Below are 16,727 nucleotides of genomic sequence, written 5' to 3' on the forward strand. Positions count from 1 at the left end.
TGTAACCACGATGGCACTAACGGTATTCCGTAAAAAATAACGTATACATTTAAACGTGTAACTACCGCATTGCGAATCGTTAACTACACTAATTTAACACACAAACACGCACGCACACAAAATAGTTGTTTTCATAACTACAACCACTGCATGCAATGGCGAGTTTAATTTCCAAATTTACGCAGACGTTCTGGTAATTAAGCTTTGTGAGTTGCTCGTATACTAGTATTGTATTTTTATTTTTAAATAAATCAATCACGAATTTACGTTGAAAATTCTATGCAGACTTGCAGACATTGCATAAGCATTTCCCTTTTAAAGCATGTTCATAGATTCCTCAGGAAAATGGAGCGATCTTGTGCTGCCATGGGAATAAAATGAACAAATCAAACATCGATCGATAATTTAAGGTCATAGATCTCGGGTAAAATGCAAGACGAACAACGCAGCCGTCGGAACATATGCCGAGATCCAACGAAATCCAAGTGCGACGGACAGGAATCGAACCTGCGCCACTTGTGTGTGAATATAGCGCATTTTAACGAGCCAACGTGCATTTTCAACGCGAAGCAGCATTTTGCAAGGACCCGCGTGCAATGTCGCATTATCCAAATGCGTTGTATATGTCTTGGCGAATATTGAAAGAGAACCACCTCTAAAGAATCCGGCAATTTCCACCGAAATTTCTGGCGCGTGGTCTTTTTCCGTGGGATTTGCGCCAACGTGCCCTAGTTGAGGTAAGCCCACAACAGGTACCCATCTTATCAATGATCTTATGATATCTTTAAACTACGATTGATTTTTAAGCTCACAGGATATATTAAACATGCCCCAAAAATAAAGGACGTGCGAATGGTTGAAAGGAGCACATAATTAAGTCGTGTTCTGAGAAAACTGGGCATAATGCATGTGCGCCTAAATTGGATTTTTGCTTAGAAGAGACTTCATTTAAACAAAAAAATGTCATAAAAGCGAAAAGTGTCGTCCCTGATTAGCCTGTGCGGACTGCACATGCTAATCTGGGACGACACTTTACGCACATGCATTATGCCCAGTTTTCTCAGAACACGACTCTATTTATTTCTGAAATGAAACAAAAATTGAGGTTGGTGATTTGCATAAACATTCTTCAAACTTCATCGTAACCTTTGTCTTACGACGTCTAATTAGGCGGGGTCCTCACTGGTGTAGTTACACTTATAAGATGGTTCGATCTGTATTTACCAACGATATACAAGTTGGTTCAAAATTGGCTCTTTATATTCAAAGTTAAGTCCGGATTCATCATCGTTGAAAAAATCAACAGCTGTTGTCTTGTATCAATTACAATAGTCGACAAGTTCCCGCGGCCAATGACCTCGTATGTATGGCAAATGGTTCAACACTTTACATTACATGTATGCGAATGTCGAAATAATTTTATATACGTGTTTCTATTTATCGAACGCCCGTTTTTGTGTAACTTAATGTTGATTCTTAAAATGAACAAGAGCTTTGCAACAAATAAAACCGAAGACCCCCTACATGATAAATGCTGCCGTAGCAAGGGCAGGGTCTCCATATCGTTCACTGACCTAGCTTGCGTACTTTTTTTACTAATAACAGGATGACGATTTTAGTTGCTAATTAAATCAAGTACTATTTGAGTTATCGCAGGATCAAGATTTTACGCACATACATACGGATGGACGAACGGACAGCCAAAACTGAAATAAATTGCATATTTTACAATACTTTGTGATGAAGACGTGAAATAATGTGGATATTTCCGATATTTCCACAAGTTTCACCAGTCTAGCTTGTAAACTTTATGAGTAATCGAAGGATCCAGATTGGACATTCACACAGCGTGACGAACATAGGAACTGATCGGGGGAAGCCTGTAGTCCACTCCTGTACACTTTTAAAAGTAAAATGAGAGTGGTAGATTTGACTCTGTCTATTCATGAGGTTCATTCGATATACGGGCGTATGGAACGCCATAGCTGTCTTACGTTGTCACATTTCTTTCTGTCTTCTTAAGAAGGTGTCGTATTATGTCAAACCGTCGTGTTATCTTGTCCAAATGTGGTGTTGACTTGTCGAAATACAGTTCTATTATGTCAAACCGTCGTGTAATCTTGTCCAAATGTGGTGTTGACTTGTCAAATTGTCGTGCTATCTTGTCCAAATGTGGTGTTGACTTGTCAAAACACAGTCATATTATGTCAAACAGTCGTGCTATCTTGTCAAAAACATGTGCTGACTTGTCAAAATACAGTCCTATTATGTCGAACAGTCGTGCTATCTTGTCAAAATCATGTGCTGACTTGTCAAAATATAGTCCTATTATGTCGAACAGTCGTGCTATCTTGTCCAGATGTGGTGTTAACTTGTCAAAATACAGTCTTATCATGTCAAACAGTCGTGTTATCTTGTCAAAATCATGTGCTGACTTGTCAAAATACAGTCCTATTATGTCGAACTGTCGTGCTATCTTGTCAAAATCATGTGCTGACTTGTCAAAATATAGTCCTATTATGGCATGACTGTTCGACATAATAGGACTGTATTTTGACAAGTCAGCACATACTTTTGACAAGATAACACGACTGTTTGACATGATAAGACTGTATTTTGACAAGTCAACACCACATCTGGACAAGATAGCACGACTGTTCGTACCCAGGATTTTTTTACTGGGGGGGGGGGGGGCCAACCGGGGAGGGTTTGGGAGGGGTCCCCCCTGCCTATATATGTACTTTTTTTAATTTGGCACGTTGCAAGGTGAATTTTAATGCTTGTAAAAAAACGTATTTTTTTATATGAATTAATGGAATATAACAAGTAAATTAGCAGATTTCGGAAGTCTTAAGCTTTAAACATTGGTGTGAATTCACAACAATATTAAAAGCTTTAGATTTCCGAAACTTACAGGTTTAAACTGACGATTATCCACATCAACTCTCGTATTGCTTCCATCATATTTTTTTCACAAATCAATAACGTCACAGGTTTTTTTAATCTGATTTTTTGGGAAAGACCTTGTCATTTTTGAGGGAAAAAAAATGCGCGAAACGCCTAATTTTTAGGGGAAATAATGAAAGTCTTAAATAATCAATTTAACATATTTTACTGTTTTCAAACAAATTCAAGGGAAGAGATAATTTAATTATACAATATTTTTCAACACTGGATCAGGTTAACTTATATAATGAGATCGATTGGTCGTTTCAATTTTTTTTTTTTTTACCAATGAGCCATTAATAGGTTGATTTTACTCAATTCTCGGTACTCATTTATTTTAAACACTGAATTCTGCCAAATTCTTATCTGTTGCTCGGCAAATTTATGAATCTGTTTTTCTTTTAAACAAACATGTTAACTATCTCATCGTAGTCTTTTTCAGTGATTTCCTTTCAAAAATTATAAATACTCAGTTTTAATATCTTTATCATTTTTTCCTGTTCCGGTTCAAATTCAGGTCCTTATTCTCAATGCAAAAAGTATATATTGGGACCTAAAAATTCCCAACAAAAGGTTAAAAAAAAACACAATTAAACTTTAAGAAGGGCGTCTAGGGCCTTCTCAAAGAAGGAAAAAAACTTGCGTCGGCAATTATCAGACCATAGTCTACGAACTCCTGTAGCAGTTGCTTCCATTCGCTGCACGTATCAAAATACATGTTACATCAACCATCGATAGATGAAGCATTCATGATCACAATCGGGGACTGATCGGGGATGTGTGTACAAGGCGATAAGAAAACATTGCCTAGAGGCTTATCTCGATTGGCGAGCGTTAATCTCCTTGTTTATCAGGGACCATAAAACATAGCTGCTCTTTTGTTTTGAGGGAAAGTGTACTGTGGGCCCTTGCACGAGAGAAAAAAGGCAGTGGGCCGATTACTTATTTTTTTTCATAGTTCGCCAGCCAGCTGGGGGGGCCGGGCCCCTGGGCCCATGGCCTGGGTACGGGCCTGAATTCAGCAGTATTTGCAGTATTCCTTGTAGGTTACAATATACTAAATCATTTTGGTGTTCAATGCTATACCCTCTTAAAAATTGAACGTCATTTATTTGAAGACACAATTCTCTGTATGTGCACTTGCCATGACTTTATTTTTTAATATTTATGTGTGCATGTGGTAGGGAAAACATTGTTGTATACTACAAATTCAGTGTTTTGCTTATAGGTTGGAGACTACATGAGATTTTGACAGATGGCGGGAAACCCTCTTCAACTGGAGATCAGCCGGTAAAAAGGTGGCCTTAAACAGTGACCGTTGATTCGCGTCGAGTTCTTTCTTACATACTGCATGACCTATCTTTTTTATTGTTTAAATCCATTCGGATTGGCATGCTCTTTAAGAAAAGGTATGGGTATACGGGTGTCTACACGCTAAAGTTTGACTTTATTTTTCGTTGAAGTTGTTGGTTTTACATTGAATTTGTTAAGGAAATCTTTTGGTATATTGTGACCTTGTAGGTATTGGTGTTGTCTGGATTACCTGCCCCTGACACTTTGTGTTACTAAAATATTATATTACGACGGGAACCAGAATAGGTATTGGTGTTTCTTGCTGGCGCCCGCCTCGACTCATCGACTGAGTAGACCGTCTGCAAACTCAAGCATGTTTATGACACAGACGTTTTAATTAACAATACAAAACCTAATTGTAAGTTCAATACTGTCATCAGATTATTTTTCATATCGATGCACAGCTTTATTCTTATTATTGTTATAAATTGTGCATTTTAACCAATTTTAAATTGTAAAAAAATATGCCTTTGTGACAAAGTTTGTCGTAATTCGTAATATTGCAACATAATTTCGCGAGAACCTCAAGCTAATAAACGGTCCGTCTAAAATGCGTGTATGACTCATATCCGCGGATATGAACGAAACATGCGAATATGAACGAATATAGGCAATATTTATGCGTTGTGTGCAGTTTGTTTTATATAAACAAATTACTGCTGATTGAAAAATTCTCAATATGTGATAAATCTGTTAACATTTCGTCAAAATAGAGCACCCTAAAAGCGGTGCTCCAACTGGTCTTTCATATTCGCGGATATGAATTTGGAGTTACTGAAATCAAAATACCAATGAAAAAACACGTTAAAGTTCATTTGATCGTTACACTACGCATGATCGGAGATAGTTCTGGCTACCATAACTTTAAATGTTGCTTTTTATGATTTTGACTGGCGTGACTTTATAGTTATGGACCAACCCCATTAGGAAAGTCAACCAGAAATTCCCGAAAAGTTGACAGTTATCAAAGACCGGTCCAAAACAGCTTTTAAATGCAGATATTGGCCCAAATCAACCACTTGATCGGAAAGATTGACATTTTTCACATTTAACTGATATATTCTTTCACAAAATACTATCTTAAACATTTAAAATTTATCTATTCTGCTCTTACATATCGAGAAAAACAGCGATGTGACAGACTTTCTTGAAATGCAAATCTCCAGAGATTTCACGGTCATATGACGTTATTTCTATTTTTAGTAACATACCATGTGCTCAAGACAGTGTTTTCAAATTCAGAATGACATTTCCCAGTATTTGAGATTATTCTGGCTTGTTTTGTAAACAAATTGTAGTGTAAATACAAACTCAAAGTAAATATTATTTAAAACTACCTGACTCATACTGAAATCAGTCTTATAATCCCCAGACGTAAGTTGTTAATCACAAATAATATATTTCAGGAAACGAAAGTAATGTTTACAATTTCAGCATAAATGTCAAGGTCGATCCGAAAGTCATGCATGCCATACGTCCCGGATTGTCCTGGACAGTCTTGGAAATGAAGAACTTGTCCCGCTGTCCCGGAAATCTGTCAAATGTCCCGGAATTTACAAAATCCATAAATACATGTACCTTATCTTAAGCTTAACTGCACCTCGAATCTGTGTATATCTGCAGCGTCTCCATGACAATGCCTACCCGAATAGGCAGACTACGCTACGTGTCAAAATCGATCAATTAACAGGGGTCCTGTTATTATATCGATTGTCTCACGTTCGCGGTCAAACCGAAAAGGCGACATTGTTTAATGTGGTTGTAAATTGACTGTAATCTACTACGTCATTATTTCCCGCTGCGTAAGGACAAAGGATAGTTGTTCACACATCTTAAGTCCAATATCGCTGAGTAAAACATTAAAAGCAGTTTATGTTCGCACGTTTAACCGACAAAGAAGTTGAGTAAAAAAGAAAGCATATAAAAACGTCATCCTCACACGGTTTATTATTGTCTTGTTCTAAACCCCCAGTAAACATAACGTTAAAAAAACTATTGTAAATTGATTTGAGTTGACGATCTAACGGTACTGTATTGTTGTATTTTTTATTATATAAATGTTATAAATGAATAAAGGCGTATCAACAACTACGCGTTACACACACCGGTCTTAATAACAATAACGCAGTGACGTCACCATCTATGTTTAGAACGCTTACACTGAAAACACGTGGCTTGTATCTAGTAACGGAAGTAGAAATGTTTAATTTGACATTAATAGATCAAGTGTATTTCGGATAGGCTTTCGAACTTTTGCTATTAACGATGCGAAACAAAAAAAAAACGTACCAAAAATGCATATGTCTTTAAATATCGCTACATTTTATACATGTCCCGGAAAATCGGCAAAAGTCCCGGACAATTTAACTCAATGTCCCGGAATTGGTCTCAAAAATTATGGCATGTATGCGAAAGTATCCAAATGAAAACTCGTCACGTGACAAAGCGACAATGCCGTAAAAATTGTGAATTTCAGACTGATGAGAGTTATTTTCATCTATTTTAAGATGCATTTGAAACATTTGAACCTTAAAATACACTACGCGACCCGTGATTTTTGCCTAATTTGCGAAGTCAAGGCGGGCATTTTGCTTTTTGGGTGGAAAATCACCGCGATTTCACGTGACTCGTCACTCCGACGTCGCGCGAGAACAAGATAATCTTCGCGCTAAATCCCCTCAATGTTGTGGTGATTCGCTGCGATTCGCCGAAATTCGCTGTGATAGCAGTGGATATCGTTGACATCGATGATTCGCCAATTCATGCATATAAACCGAATCGTATCGATAACTGTATACATAACGCTTTTCTAATGTTCACAATTATCAAATAATCCAACATAATTGCAACATCACTTCCAAAAAATAATCTTAAACATTTATGTCGGTAAATATGTTTGAGAATTTCATTAACACAACTATATGACTACGCCATTTTTCAGAAGTGTAAAGAGTATAGTGCATAATGTGGAACACAGCTTTCATTGGACAAGCGTATTTAAATTTAGATCGAATGCAATACGATCTTACAAAAAACATTTTATTGCGTCATACGCCTTCATGTAAAAAACGTTTTCCTCATGGAAATTGTGCTATCAATGCATAATATAATCAAAACATTTTTTCGACACGCAAAGTGTTGTAACAAATTAATATACAATTCAAAACAATTATACCATAAGAATTAATGTTCCGTTAAATTCCCTAATGAGAATAATAATTTATAATCCGAAACACACTTCCGATGTTTTAATGTTAGCACGACGTTCACAAATGCTTCCAATAAAGCCATCATGTATATTTCCCTACAAAAGAGCGCGAAAATTATGCGGCAATGCACAAGGTCAAGGTAAATAGTGTGCAAGTATTGATTTTTTTATACAAACTGCGTAGCGCAGAGAACATTGAATTCTGTTGATTTCGGTTAAATGTTTCTTTGGTATTTTTAAAACAGTTATATCGCCCGAAATTTGATATTACTTTTAAAGTCATATCAAATCAAACACGACGTATCCGTATCGTTACTGATAGAAGTAAAACATAATACCTTGAGGTGTATAGTTTTTTGTTGTGAGAGACCATCCGAGTAAACGCTGAAAAATATATACAAACTGTTATTTTTTGTTAATGCCCTTTGATCCATTATCGCACTTAATTGGCAGCGCCATCTTGTTGTTTCTGTGATTGTCACATCTTTTCACAATTTGAACACGTACAAAGAGTGCCAATTAGACACTAGAACAAACACAATCACCCGCTGGACAGTACACAATAAATAATCAAATGTTGAGGTTTTTTATTTGTTTTGGACGTGAAAACCCAGAGAAATGCATGTACATTATACATCATCATATTTATTTAACTTTGCGAATGCTTAGTGCTACGTTGATATACTCGTTTTTTTTTCAGCAAAACAAACACAATGTTTAATGGCTTTAATATATAGGCAATGATGTAATAACAACGTAATATATAACACGATATCATAATAACATGTACTTTAAAATAGAACAGTAATGTATTTCCGATTTCCAGCTTATCAAGCATTGTGAATATATGTACAACGCTCGGAAAGTAACGCGAGTAACAAGAGTAACAAGAGTTATCCGCATTGGAGCCTGAAACAGAATATAAATAAGTATAGCATAATCTAGTCTAATAATTAGACGTAATCTACTGATTACATTTAAACTTTAAATGAAAGTGTTACTTAAACAATTTTCCATGCCTTAAGGCGCGAATATTTGGCTAAACACTGTTAACAAAAGTTATAACGTTATAATTCTTAATGAAATTCAAAAATAAGTATTAACATAATAAATAACGTCAATAAACACACACGGTAAGATCAAAGTTTAAAAGGAAAACTTATAACATATTTCTCGTAAATTACCAAATGCTAAGTTTCGTCTAAATCAAATACCATGTATAGAGAAACAAGGTATTTATAACCGACCAATGACGAAACACTATGCAACTTTCAATTTACACAGTGCTACGCTACATGTATATGGCAACAATATGGAATTTGAACAGTGGTAGTGTATTCGGGCCTGGAATATAATTGATTGTAAGTGTTAATAAACATTCTGCTAATGCAATTAGTTAAATAATGTTTACATGTTATGTTCAATAATAAATGCATGGTCATTCTGCGCTGTTATATTAATTTGGAGCCGTTAAAGCTTCCGACATAACTTCATCAAGTTCATGTCGGAACAGGAGTATTTAAGCTAATACACCCATTGTATACAACAACAACAAAAGCTTTATTATTGCAATGTTTAATGTAAGTGTATACATATATGTTACATGTAAAGTAATGTAACCCTCAACGTAAATCGCTTAAAAAGGTGAATCACGGCGGTACGCGGTGATTTGCGCTGATTCGCGCTGATTGCGCAACAGCGAGATACATCGCGCGACGGTCGCTGAGACATCACCCAAATTTTCTTGTCGCTCGGAAACACCGCGATTTGTCACGTTGCATCGTTTGCGGTGATGCGAGAATCGCGGCAAAAATCACGGGTCTCATAGTGTATTCCTCAATGAAGTAATTTATATTCATTCACCAATATATGTAGAAATGTACATGTATCCAAAAAAATGAGCATTCTTTGATTTATAGCGTGACATAAATATGTTACGACTCTGGTTGACTTTCGATACGGGGTTGGCTTCAGCTAGATCGGAGTGTACTTTTGTTCATACAACGATTTTCATATAAAAAATAAAGGAAAATACATTTAAAAAGCCTTAATCTGTTCATACCCGCACTTTTCAGTCATATCCTCGGATATATTTCATATACACAATTAAGTCGTTCCCGCTAATAAATTTAATGTTAAGGTCTCTTGTTTATTATCATTTTTGTATTTATTTTATTTGTATTGTTGTCCTCTGATCCCGTAGTAGTTTAATATGACACATATGGAACACTCTTTTCACAATTAATTTAAAACTTAATCCATGACAAGAGAATTAATGTCTTGCAGAATTGTTTAAAAATTAAAGATTCTCATGATTCTGATGATATATTTTTTCAGGATAATAAAAGAAACAATTAACCATGTTGGATCCGCCACAACAGTCTATACAGGACAACAGTAGTGTTGCAAACAAGGTGACAGATACTATATAAATATAATTTATAGAGATCTTTTTCAGACAAACTTTGAAAAGACATTGTAACTGTAACAATTGTTAAATTAAATGATCAACCACCTTGCTCAGTTGTTAGAGTGCTGTACAGCAAATTCAAGATTTAGAGTCAAACTAGTGTATTTTATTATGCTCCCCCAAAATTTTTCGTGGGGAGCATATAGTCGCCGCTTCGTCCGTCCGTCCGTGTGTCCGTCAGTGTGTCCATCCTTGCACAATTTTTGTCTGGGCTATTTCTCAGCAATTAATGACCGGAATTCAATTAAACTGTATAGGAAGCTTCACTACCAAGAGGAGATGTGCATATTATCAGCCGGTTCTGGTCAGATGATTTTTCACAGAGTTATGGCCCTTTGAAATTTTCCATTTACTGTACATATAGTGCAATTCTTGTCCGGGCTATTTCTCAGCAACTAATGACTGGACAGGGTTTTTTTTGGGTTGTGGGGGAAGGGGCCTTTAGCCCTTATGTGGGGGAAATTTTACGCGGGATTTTCCACTTTGGGGAAAAATTGTGCGCGCGGGAATTTTCGCGGCGTTTCCCCTTTTTGGGGGATTTGTTTACTTACTCTCTCATTATTACAATACATGTGTACATGTTTGCACTATATTAGTTGTTTTTTCATAATTTATTACGTTTGGCAAGATTAAATTGAAATAGAATTGAGATATTATAATCATGAGACCCATCTTTCTATTAAAAAAAAAAAAAAAAAAAAAAAAAAAATTTTTTTAGTGGGAATTTTTGGTTCTGAAAGGGGAAAAAACCAGCCTAGTTTGGTGGGGGAAGACGCCGATATTCGGCGTCTGTTATATAAGGTAAAAAACCCCTGCTGGAATTCGATGAAACTTTATGGGAAGCTTCATTACCAATAGGACATGTGCATATTATCAGCCGGTTCTCGTCGGATGATTTTTCACAGTGTTATGGCCCTTTGAAATTTTCCATTGACTGTACATATAGTGCAATTCTTGTCCGAACTATTTCTCAGCAACTAATGACTGGAATTCAATGATACTTTATGGGAAGCTTCACTACCAAGAGGACATGTGCATATTATCAGCCGGTTCTCGTCGGATGATTTTTCACAGTGTTATGGCCCTTTGAAATTTTCCATTGTACATATAGTGCAATTCTTGTCCTCGGAGCTATTTCTCAGCAACTTATTACGGGAATTCAATGAAACTTTATGGGAAGCTTCACTACCAAGAGGAGATGTGCATATTATCAGCCTGTTCTCGTCGGATGATTTTTCACAGAGTTATGGCTCTTTGAAATTTTCCATTGTACATATAGTGCAATTCTTGTCCGAGCTATTTCACAGCAACTAATGGCTGGAATTCAATGATTTTATGACTTTATGGGAAGCTATACTACCAACAGGAGATGTGCATATTATCAGCCGGTTATGGTCGGATGATTTTTCACAGAGTTATGGCCCTTTGAAATTTTCTTTACACTGTACATATAGTGCAATTCTTGTCCGAGCTATTTCTCCCCAACTACTGACTGGAATACAATGAAGCTTTATGGGAAGCTTAACTACCTTGAGGAGATGCGCATGTTATATTGTGGGTTCTGGTTATATATATAATAGATGATTTATTTAGAGAGTTCTGGCCCTTTGAAATTTTTAACTTGCTAAACCATCCATCGTATTATTTTGTCCAAAGTTATGCCCCTCAAGACGTTTCCTTTATCTGAATATATAGTGCAATATTGTGACGATAAAACCTTTGGGGAACATCCCTCATCTCCGACGGTTTCTTGTTATCTAAAGTTATGCAGATGCATCTGATTCACACTCAATCCTCCATACATGCATAACCTATTTATTTAAGCTCTATTGCATCGAAAGCCCCAGGCTTATTGAAACACCCTCTAGTCTGTTTCCTGGGCCTAGAACCAGTATTTGGTGTCTTTGGAAGATCTTAATTACGCCCCAACAATGGGAATGAACCAATGACCTCCTGGTTGCTGGGCGGACAACATAACCATCACACCATGGAGACCTAAATGCTCTGTAATAAATGTAATTGGTAGTATGTGAAAAAGAGAGATCTTAAAGCCAGTCTTTCCGAAATACCGTCGGTGCTAGAATTTTTACGATAATAATTTGGAAATCCGGAGTTGATTCATATATTGCAGGATCTCATTTCCAGTAATAAAATTATGGCAAAATTTGGAATTCCATAATAAAAAGTTTCAAGGCAAAGTTAGAATTTACCGATTTATTAACGCATACTCCAATAATGTAAAATGCTTTTTCTGATATCAAAAGTATTCAAAGATTTTTGCCGCGTCGTCAAAGCGAAATACACTACGTCATCACTATATGAGTACAATCTGCAGAGGGAATCAAGACAACCATGTGCGTTTTGGTTCCTGTTTTATCAGATTATTTCGTACGGAGGCAGGGCAGTAACAAAGCTCATTGTGTAATAACCGCGAACTGTGAACATCAGCACAGAAGTTACAATACAGTTACGTAACAGTATTTAAAAAACAAACAAACAAGTATTTAATTGAATTTTCAACTTGCTCTCCATGTAATAAATAAAGTGAAGCTCTCAGAAGGAAGAATTAAGTTTATTAATTTATTTGTCAGTGACATTCATTTATATTTATATTGAATAGTTTCTTACTATAATAATATTAAAATATTGTTAGCAAATATCGTTTTTGCCTTTAATAATCATTTTTCTTTTTTGGGCCGGATATGATCAGTCCAGGCCAGCAAAGGCTGCATGATTATAGGACCTCCAGGTCAGCAATAAATATTAATTTTAGGAAGGACAATATGCTTGAAGGGAAATCGGTAAAACTTTAGAGATTTGATAAAACAACAAATGATATAATGCTATTTTGATGAAATGATTTGCATTAAAATTGTGCCATAGAGATAAGCTTAAGTACAAAATGCTAAAGCACATTATATTGTTGAGGCCATATTTCAGTGCTATTTCAATTGCATTTCCAGTTAAAAGTTTTGATGGTGAGGGCATGGCGTGAAAGGTGGTCAGAAATCCAGTGGGGAATTTACTTCAGAAGACTTCTAATCAGTGCAGGGCCAGGCACTGATACTAAAGAACTTGCTGGTAAATAGCATTCAACTGATTTATACATGTTTTCCTTTCTATTTTGGGAAATAATGCCATTTCTGAATTAGGATTTTTTTTGACGAAAAGTTTACTGATTTGGGAAAAAGTAATTTAATACAACTCTTTATTATTATTATCCCCGCCATAGGCTGAGGGATATTGTTGTGGCTTTGTCCGTCAGTCTTTCCTTCTGTCCGTCTCTCCGTCCGTCCGGAGCCATATCTTGGAAGTGCTTTGGGGATTTCATGGAAACTTGGTATGAGTATATATATGGATAAGAGGATGATGCACACCAAATGGCATTGTACACCATCTGTTAATAAGGGAGTTATGGCCCTTTGTATCTTGAAAAAATGATTTTTTGAGTGTCAAATATAACACTTTTGTGTCAAGAAGCATATTGGCGGGGGATATCAATTCAACAAATTTGCTTGTTATCATTCAATTTAGAAGAACAACCTCATACTTATTATAGCTTTGTTAGACGTAATTGAAATAAAATTGTGATTTTATTATTAATCATTAGCCATTTCTTACTGAAATAAAAATATAAATATTTTTACCAAATTGGGATGTTTTTATAAACATTTTTGCTTTGTGAATGGGTCCCTTTAAAGGACCGTAGAAACGCTGGAAAATTGAACTGGATGAAAACTTATTACTACAATAGCAAGATTATGAATATTTTCACTGAGCACTGAGATGCCAGGTTTGTAATGACTATGTTCTTAGTAAAAGAATATTTAAAACATCCACGTGCACTTCGAGTATCAAATCATAAACAGGGATGTGATTGCTCTTTTTTCAACAATTTCTTTCGTTTGGATGCCGAAATAATTTTTCAAATAGGTATTAAATTTGCTGGATATGTATGAAAATGAAGAGATTGGTTGAACCATGTGAGCATTTTCATCCCCTTAGGTGGTTCATAAGTCACACCCCTGTTTTTTAAGCTTTAGTCTGTTTTAATCTATCAATATCTAAATTTACTTCATTATCGTGTACATTTCAGAGGTATTACTGAACGAGGCCTTAGTGGGCGCCCATCCAAACAATCTTGTTCTTTCCTACCTACAACATGCCACCCTTGCCAAGGTTGGTTTATTTACTTAGAACAAACAGTTTCTACCTTTGTTTTGAGGGGCAATTGCACTTTACCGGTACGTAAAACCTAGCACAACACCTAACACCTAACGCAACACACCTAACACATAATAATTCTTTTTATAAATTTTTACAACATAGAAACACTGCTAAATTAAAATATGTCAAGTAGTAATAGTGCCAGCTGCTACTTTTAACAAAGTGACTATAGTTTTATTATAATTCATGGAGTGTTGCACAACAAAAAGAGTTTATTTAGATTGTATGTATTTGTTATATTTGTGACTTTCCCACGATGGTGTTCTTTATGATGAACATAAACCCTATATGTGAGCATTTTTCTTCTAAATATATTTGGGACTGAAAAACTGATCCAGTTTTAAAAATCATTTTGCCTAGTTTCAGAAAGAATTTTGAAGGAAGAGTAAAAAAAAAGTTCCTGACCCATTTAAAAATTATTGTAATGTAAATTGCTATTCATATCATGTAAAATGCAACCAATCCATGTCTTTGTGTATCAAAATAAATAGCAGTCTAAAAATAAACCAACTGCCAGCTTGCCATTGCAATAAAATCTCAGCTCTGGACATAGAATTTATTGGTAGCAATCTCCAAATTTTCGATGAAAAATTATAAAAAGTATGTTCCTCGTTCCAGTTGTTACCGGTATCTGCCAGTTTTCAGTTCATATCGGGGTACGAGGGATACAACAAACCCCACTGCGTGCTTGCCCTTGTGGATTTTGTCAAACATATGACAACATATATGGGGTAAGTCATACACTGAATTCTCTGCAATCCTTAATTATGACCCCCCCCCCTATATTTTTCTAAACCTGTTTGTCAGTTGGTAGGTTGGTCTGTCTGTTGGACATTAATTGCTGCTTGACATAAAGAGATCTCTGGGAATTACAGCCATGCAAGTTGTATGATGGGTTTTTTAAGAGAAAAAGAAGAAACCTAATGATTTTTGGGTCAACATGTGAAAGGTCAAGGTTACACGCTTGGCATTGTAAAATTCGTTTCTGGACAATAACTTGAGAATGCTTTGACCTTCAATGATGCTAATTAGTTTAATGGTTACTTGTGAGAAACGGATGTTTTATTTCCCAATCCAAAGGGACCCGGCCCCATGCCCAGAATGGTGAAAAAAACACTGTAGCTCCTCGCCACTCAGGTGTATAAATGTGTATCTGTATGGGGAATTAAGCTAATGTGCAGAATGTTAACAGATGACTGATATCTCAGTGATGAAGGGTTGAATGTGAAATTTGGCTTTAAAACATGCTCACGTCTTCAATAAGATACTACAAATTCAACCTTGAACCTATAACCTTGAACTCATTATACCGGTTGCCAATATATTGCTCTGTTCCTCTTTCAGTTTCTACAATGGTAGTGACATGTCCTTCCAACCTTACCATAACTGTTTCTCTGAATTGACTTGATATGTTTATGTTTTTATTCTGATTATTTGTCTAGCCCTTTAGTTTGACATGAAGTTACTCTACAGTGGAGTTTTTGGTCAAATTATGAGCCATTATTTTTTTCCCCATACCAAATGTAAAAAAGAGTATATTTTCCCAAATAACTGCCTATGATTCCCAATCGATGCCTCCCCCCCCCCCCCCCCCCCACCCAAAAGAAATGCAACAATTAATTAATTTCCCTATGCAGCTTGATTTTTCCTTATCCAAAGGAACCCTGTGCCATTTTAAAAATGGTGGAAAAACACTCCTCTGACAGGTTCAGCTAAGGATAACGTTGTATCAATGCATAACGCGCACAAATATTAAAGTTTAAACTTGGAGGTTTAAAACTGCGCGTCATACATGCTAACATACAGTTTCTTATCTTTTATCTTTATTGCAGTTTCAGCTATGGCAGTGACGGAGGTCCAGCCCTGTGTCAGTGTCTGCAGTCCCTGGTGCACTGGCTACTCAAGGTGATGCTGCGCGCAGTCCAGATGATCCAGGAGCCTGCGCAGCTCGAGTACCAGACCCTCCTCCAGTCGGCCACTGCTGCTCTGCAGGCGATATCTCAGTCTGACACCATCTCTGCACTCCTGTATATAGCCAAGACTGAGACATCCGGTAATTAAAGGGCTTTTCTTCCTTCATAGAGATTGGCCATTTTTCACTATTTTGAGAAGTGTGCGACTCTTTCAATATGAAAATTAAAAGTTCACAACTCAAATTTTCTCAATTATAAGAAGTTGTGACTCAAATGTTCACAGTTTTAACAAGTTTGGGACTGTTGTTTTTTTCCCACTGGTGAAAATTTCACAACTCATTGTCACAAATTGAGGGGGCCACAGACGTATAACTTGTTGAAAATGAAGGCATTAATTATTATCTAAAAAAATCTAACAGTGCTCACACTGCTGACAGACATTATAGCCAAAGGCGATTATTTTATCCAACTGGCTATTATTTCTTAAAATTGGCTAGAAAAAAATGACGATTATTTTATCTGAGTACATAAAAAAAAATGCCTCAACAAGTTTACCGGCGAGTGCAAAGCGCATTTAAATCGGGCAATCAATCAGGAAAAATCGATTACG

General features: G+C 36.1%; 1 protein-coding gene across 17 annotated transcripts in view; it reads left to right on the forward strand.

The window, feature by feature from the left end:
- The window catches only part of LOC127856542 (mediator of RNA polymerase II transcription subunit 24-like), a 225,511-nt gene that overhangs the window by 128,634 nt on the left and 80,150 nt on the right, over nucleotides 1-16,727 (forward strand). For 7 of the 17 annotated variants that reach the window (XM_052392820.1, XM_052392819.1, XM_052392815.1 and 4 more), the window contains exons 2-6: nucleotides 9,845-9,921; nucleotides 12,941-13,058; nucleotides 14,074-14,156; nucleotides 14,823-14,935; nucleotides 16,037-16,257. The exons of 9 other annotated variants lie outside the window; for them this stretch is intronic. In XM_052392820.1, the coding sequence (XP_052248780.1) occupies nucleotides 9,868-9,921; nucleotides 12,941-13,058; nucleotides 14,074-14,156; nucleotides 14,823-14,935; nucleotides 16,037-16,257 (589 nt within the window). In that variant the 5' untranslated portion in view covers nucleotides 9,845-9,867. Of the gene's footprint in view, nucleotides 1-4,529; nucleotides 4,658-9,844; nucleotides 9,922-12,940; nucleotides 13,059-14,073; nucleotides 14,157-14,822; nucleotides 14,936-16,036; nucleotides 16,258-16,727 lie in introns of those variants that run through there. One more of the 17 variants, XM_052392816.1, reaches the window with a different exon arrangement.

Source organism: Dreissena polymorpha, chromosome 13, assembly GCF_020536995.1.
Source record: "Dreissena polymorpha isolate Duluth1 chromosome 13, UMN_Dpol_1.0, whole genome shotgun sequence".
NCBI lineage: Eukaryota > Metazoa > Mollusca > Bivalvia > Myida > Dreissenidae > Dreissena > Dreissena polymorpha.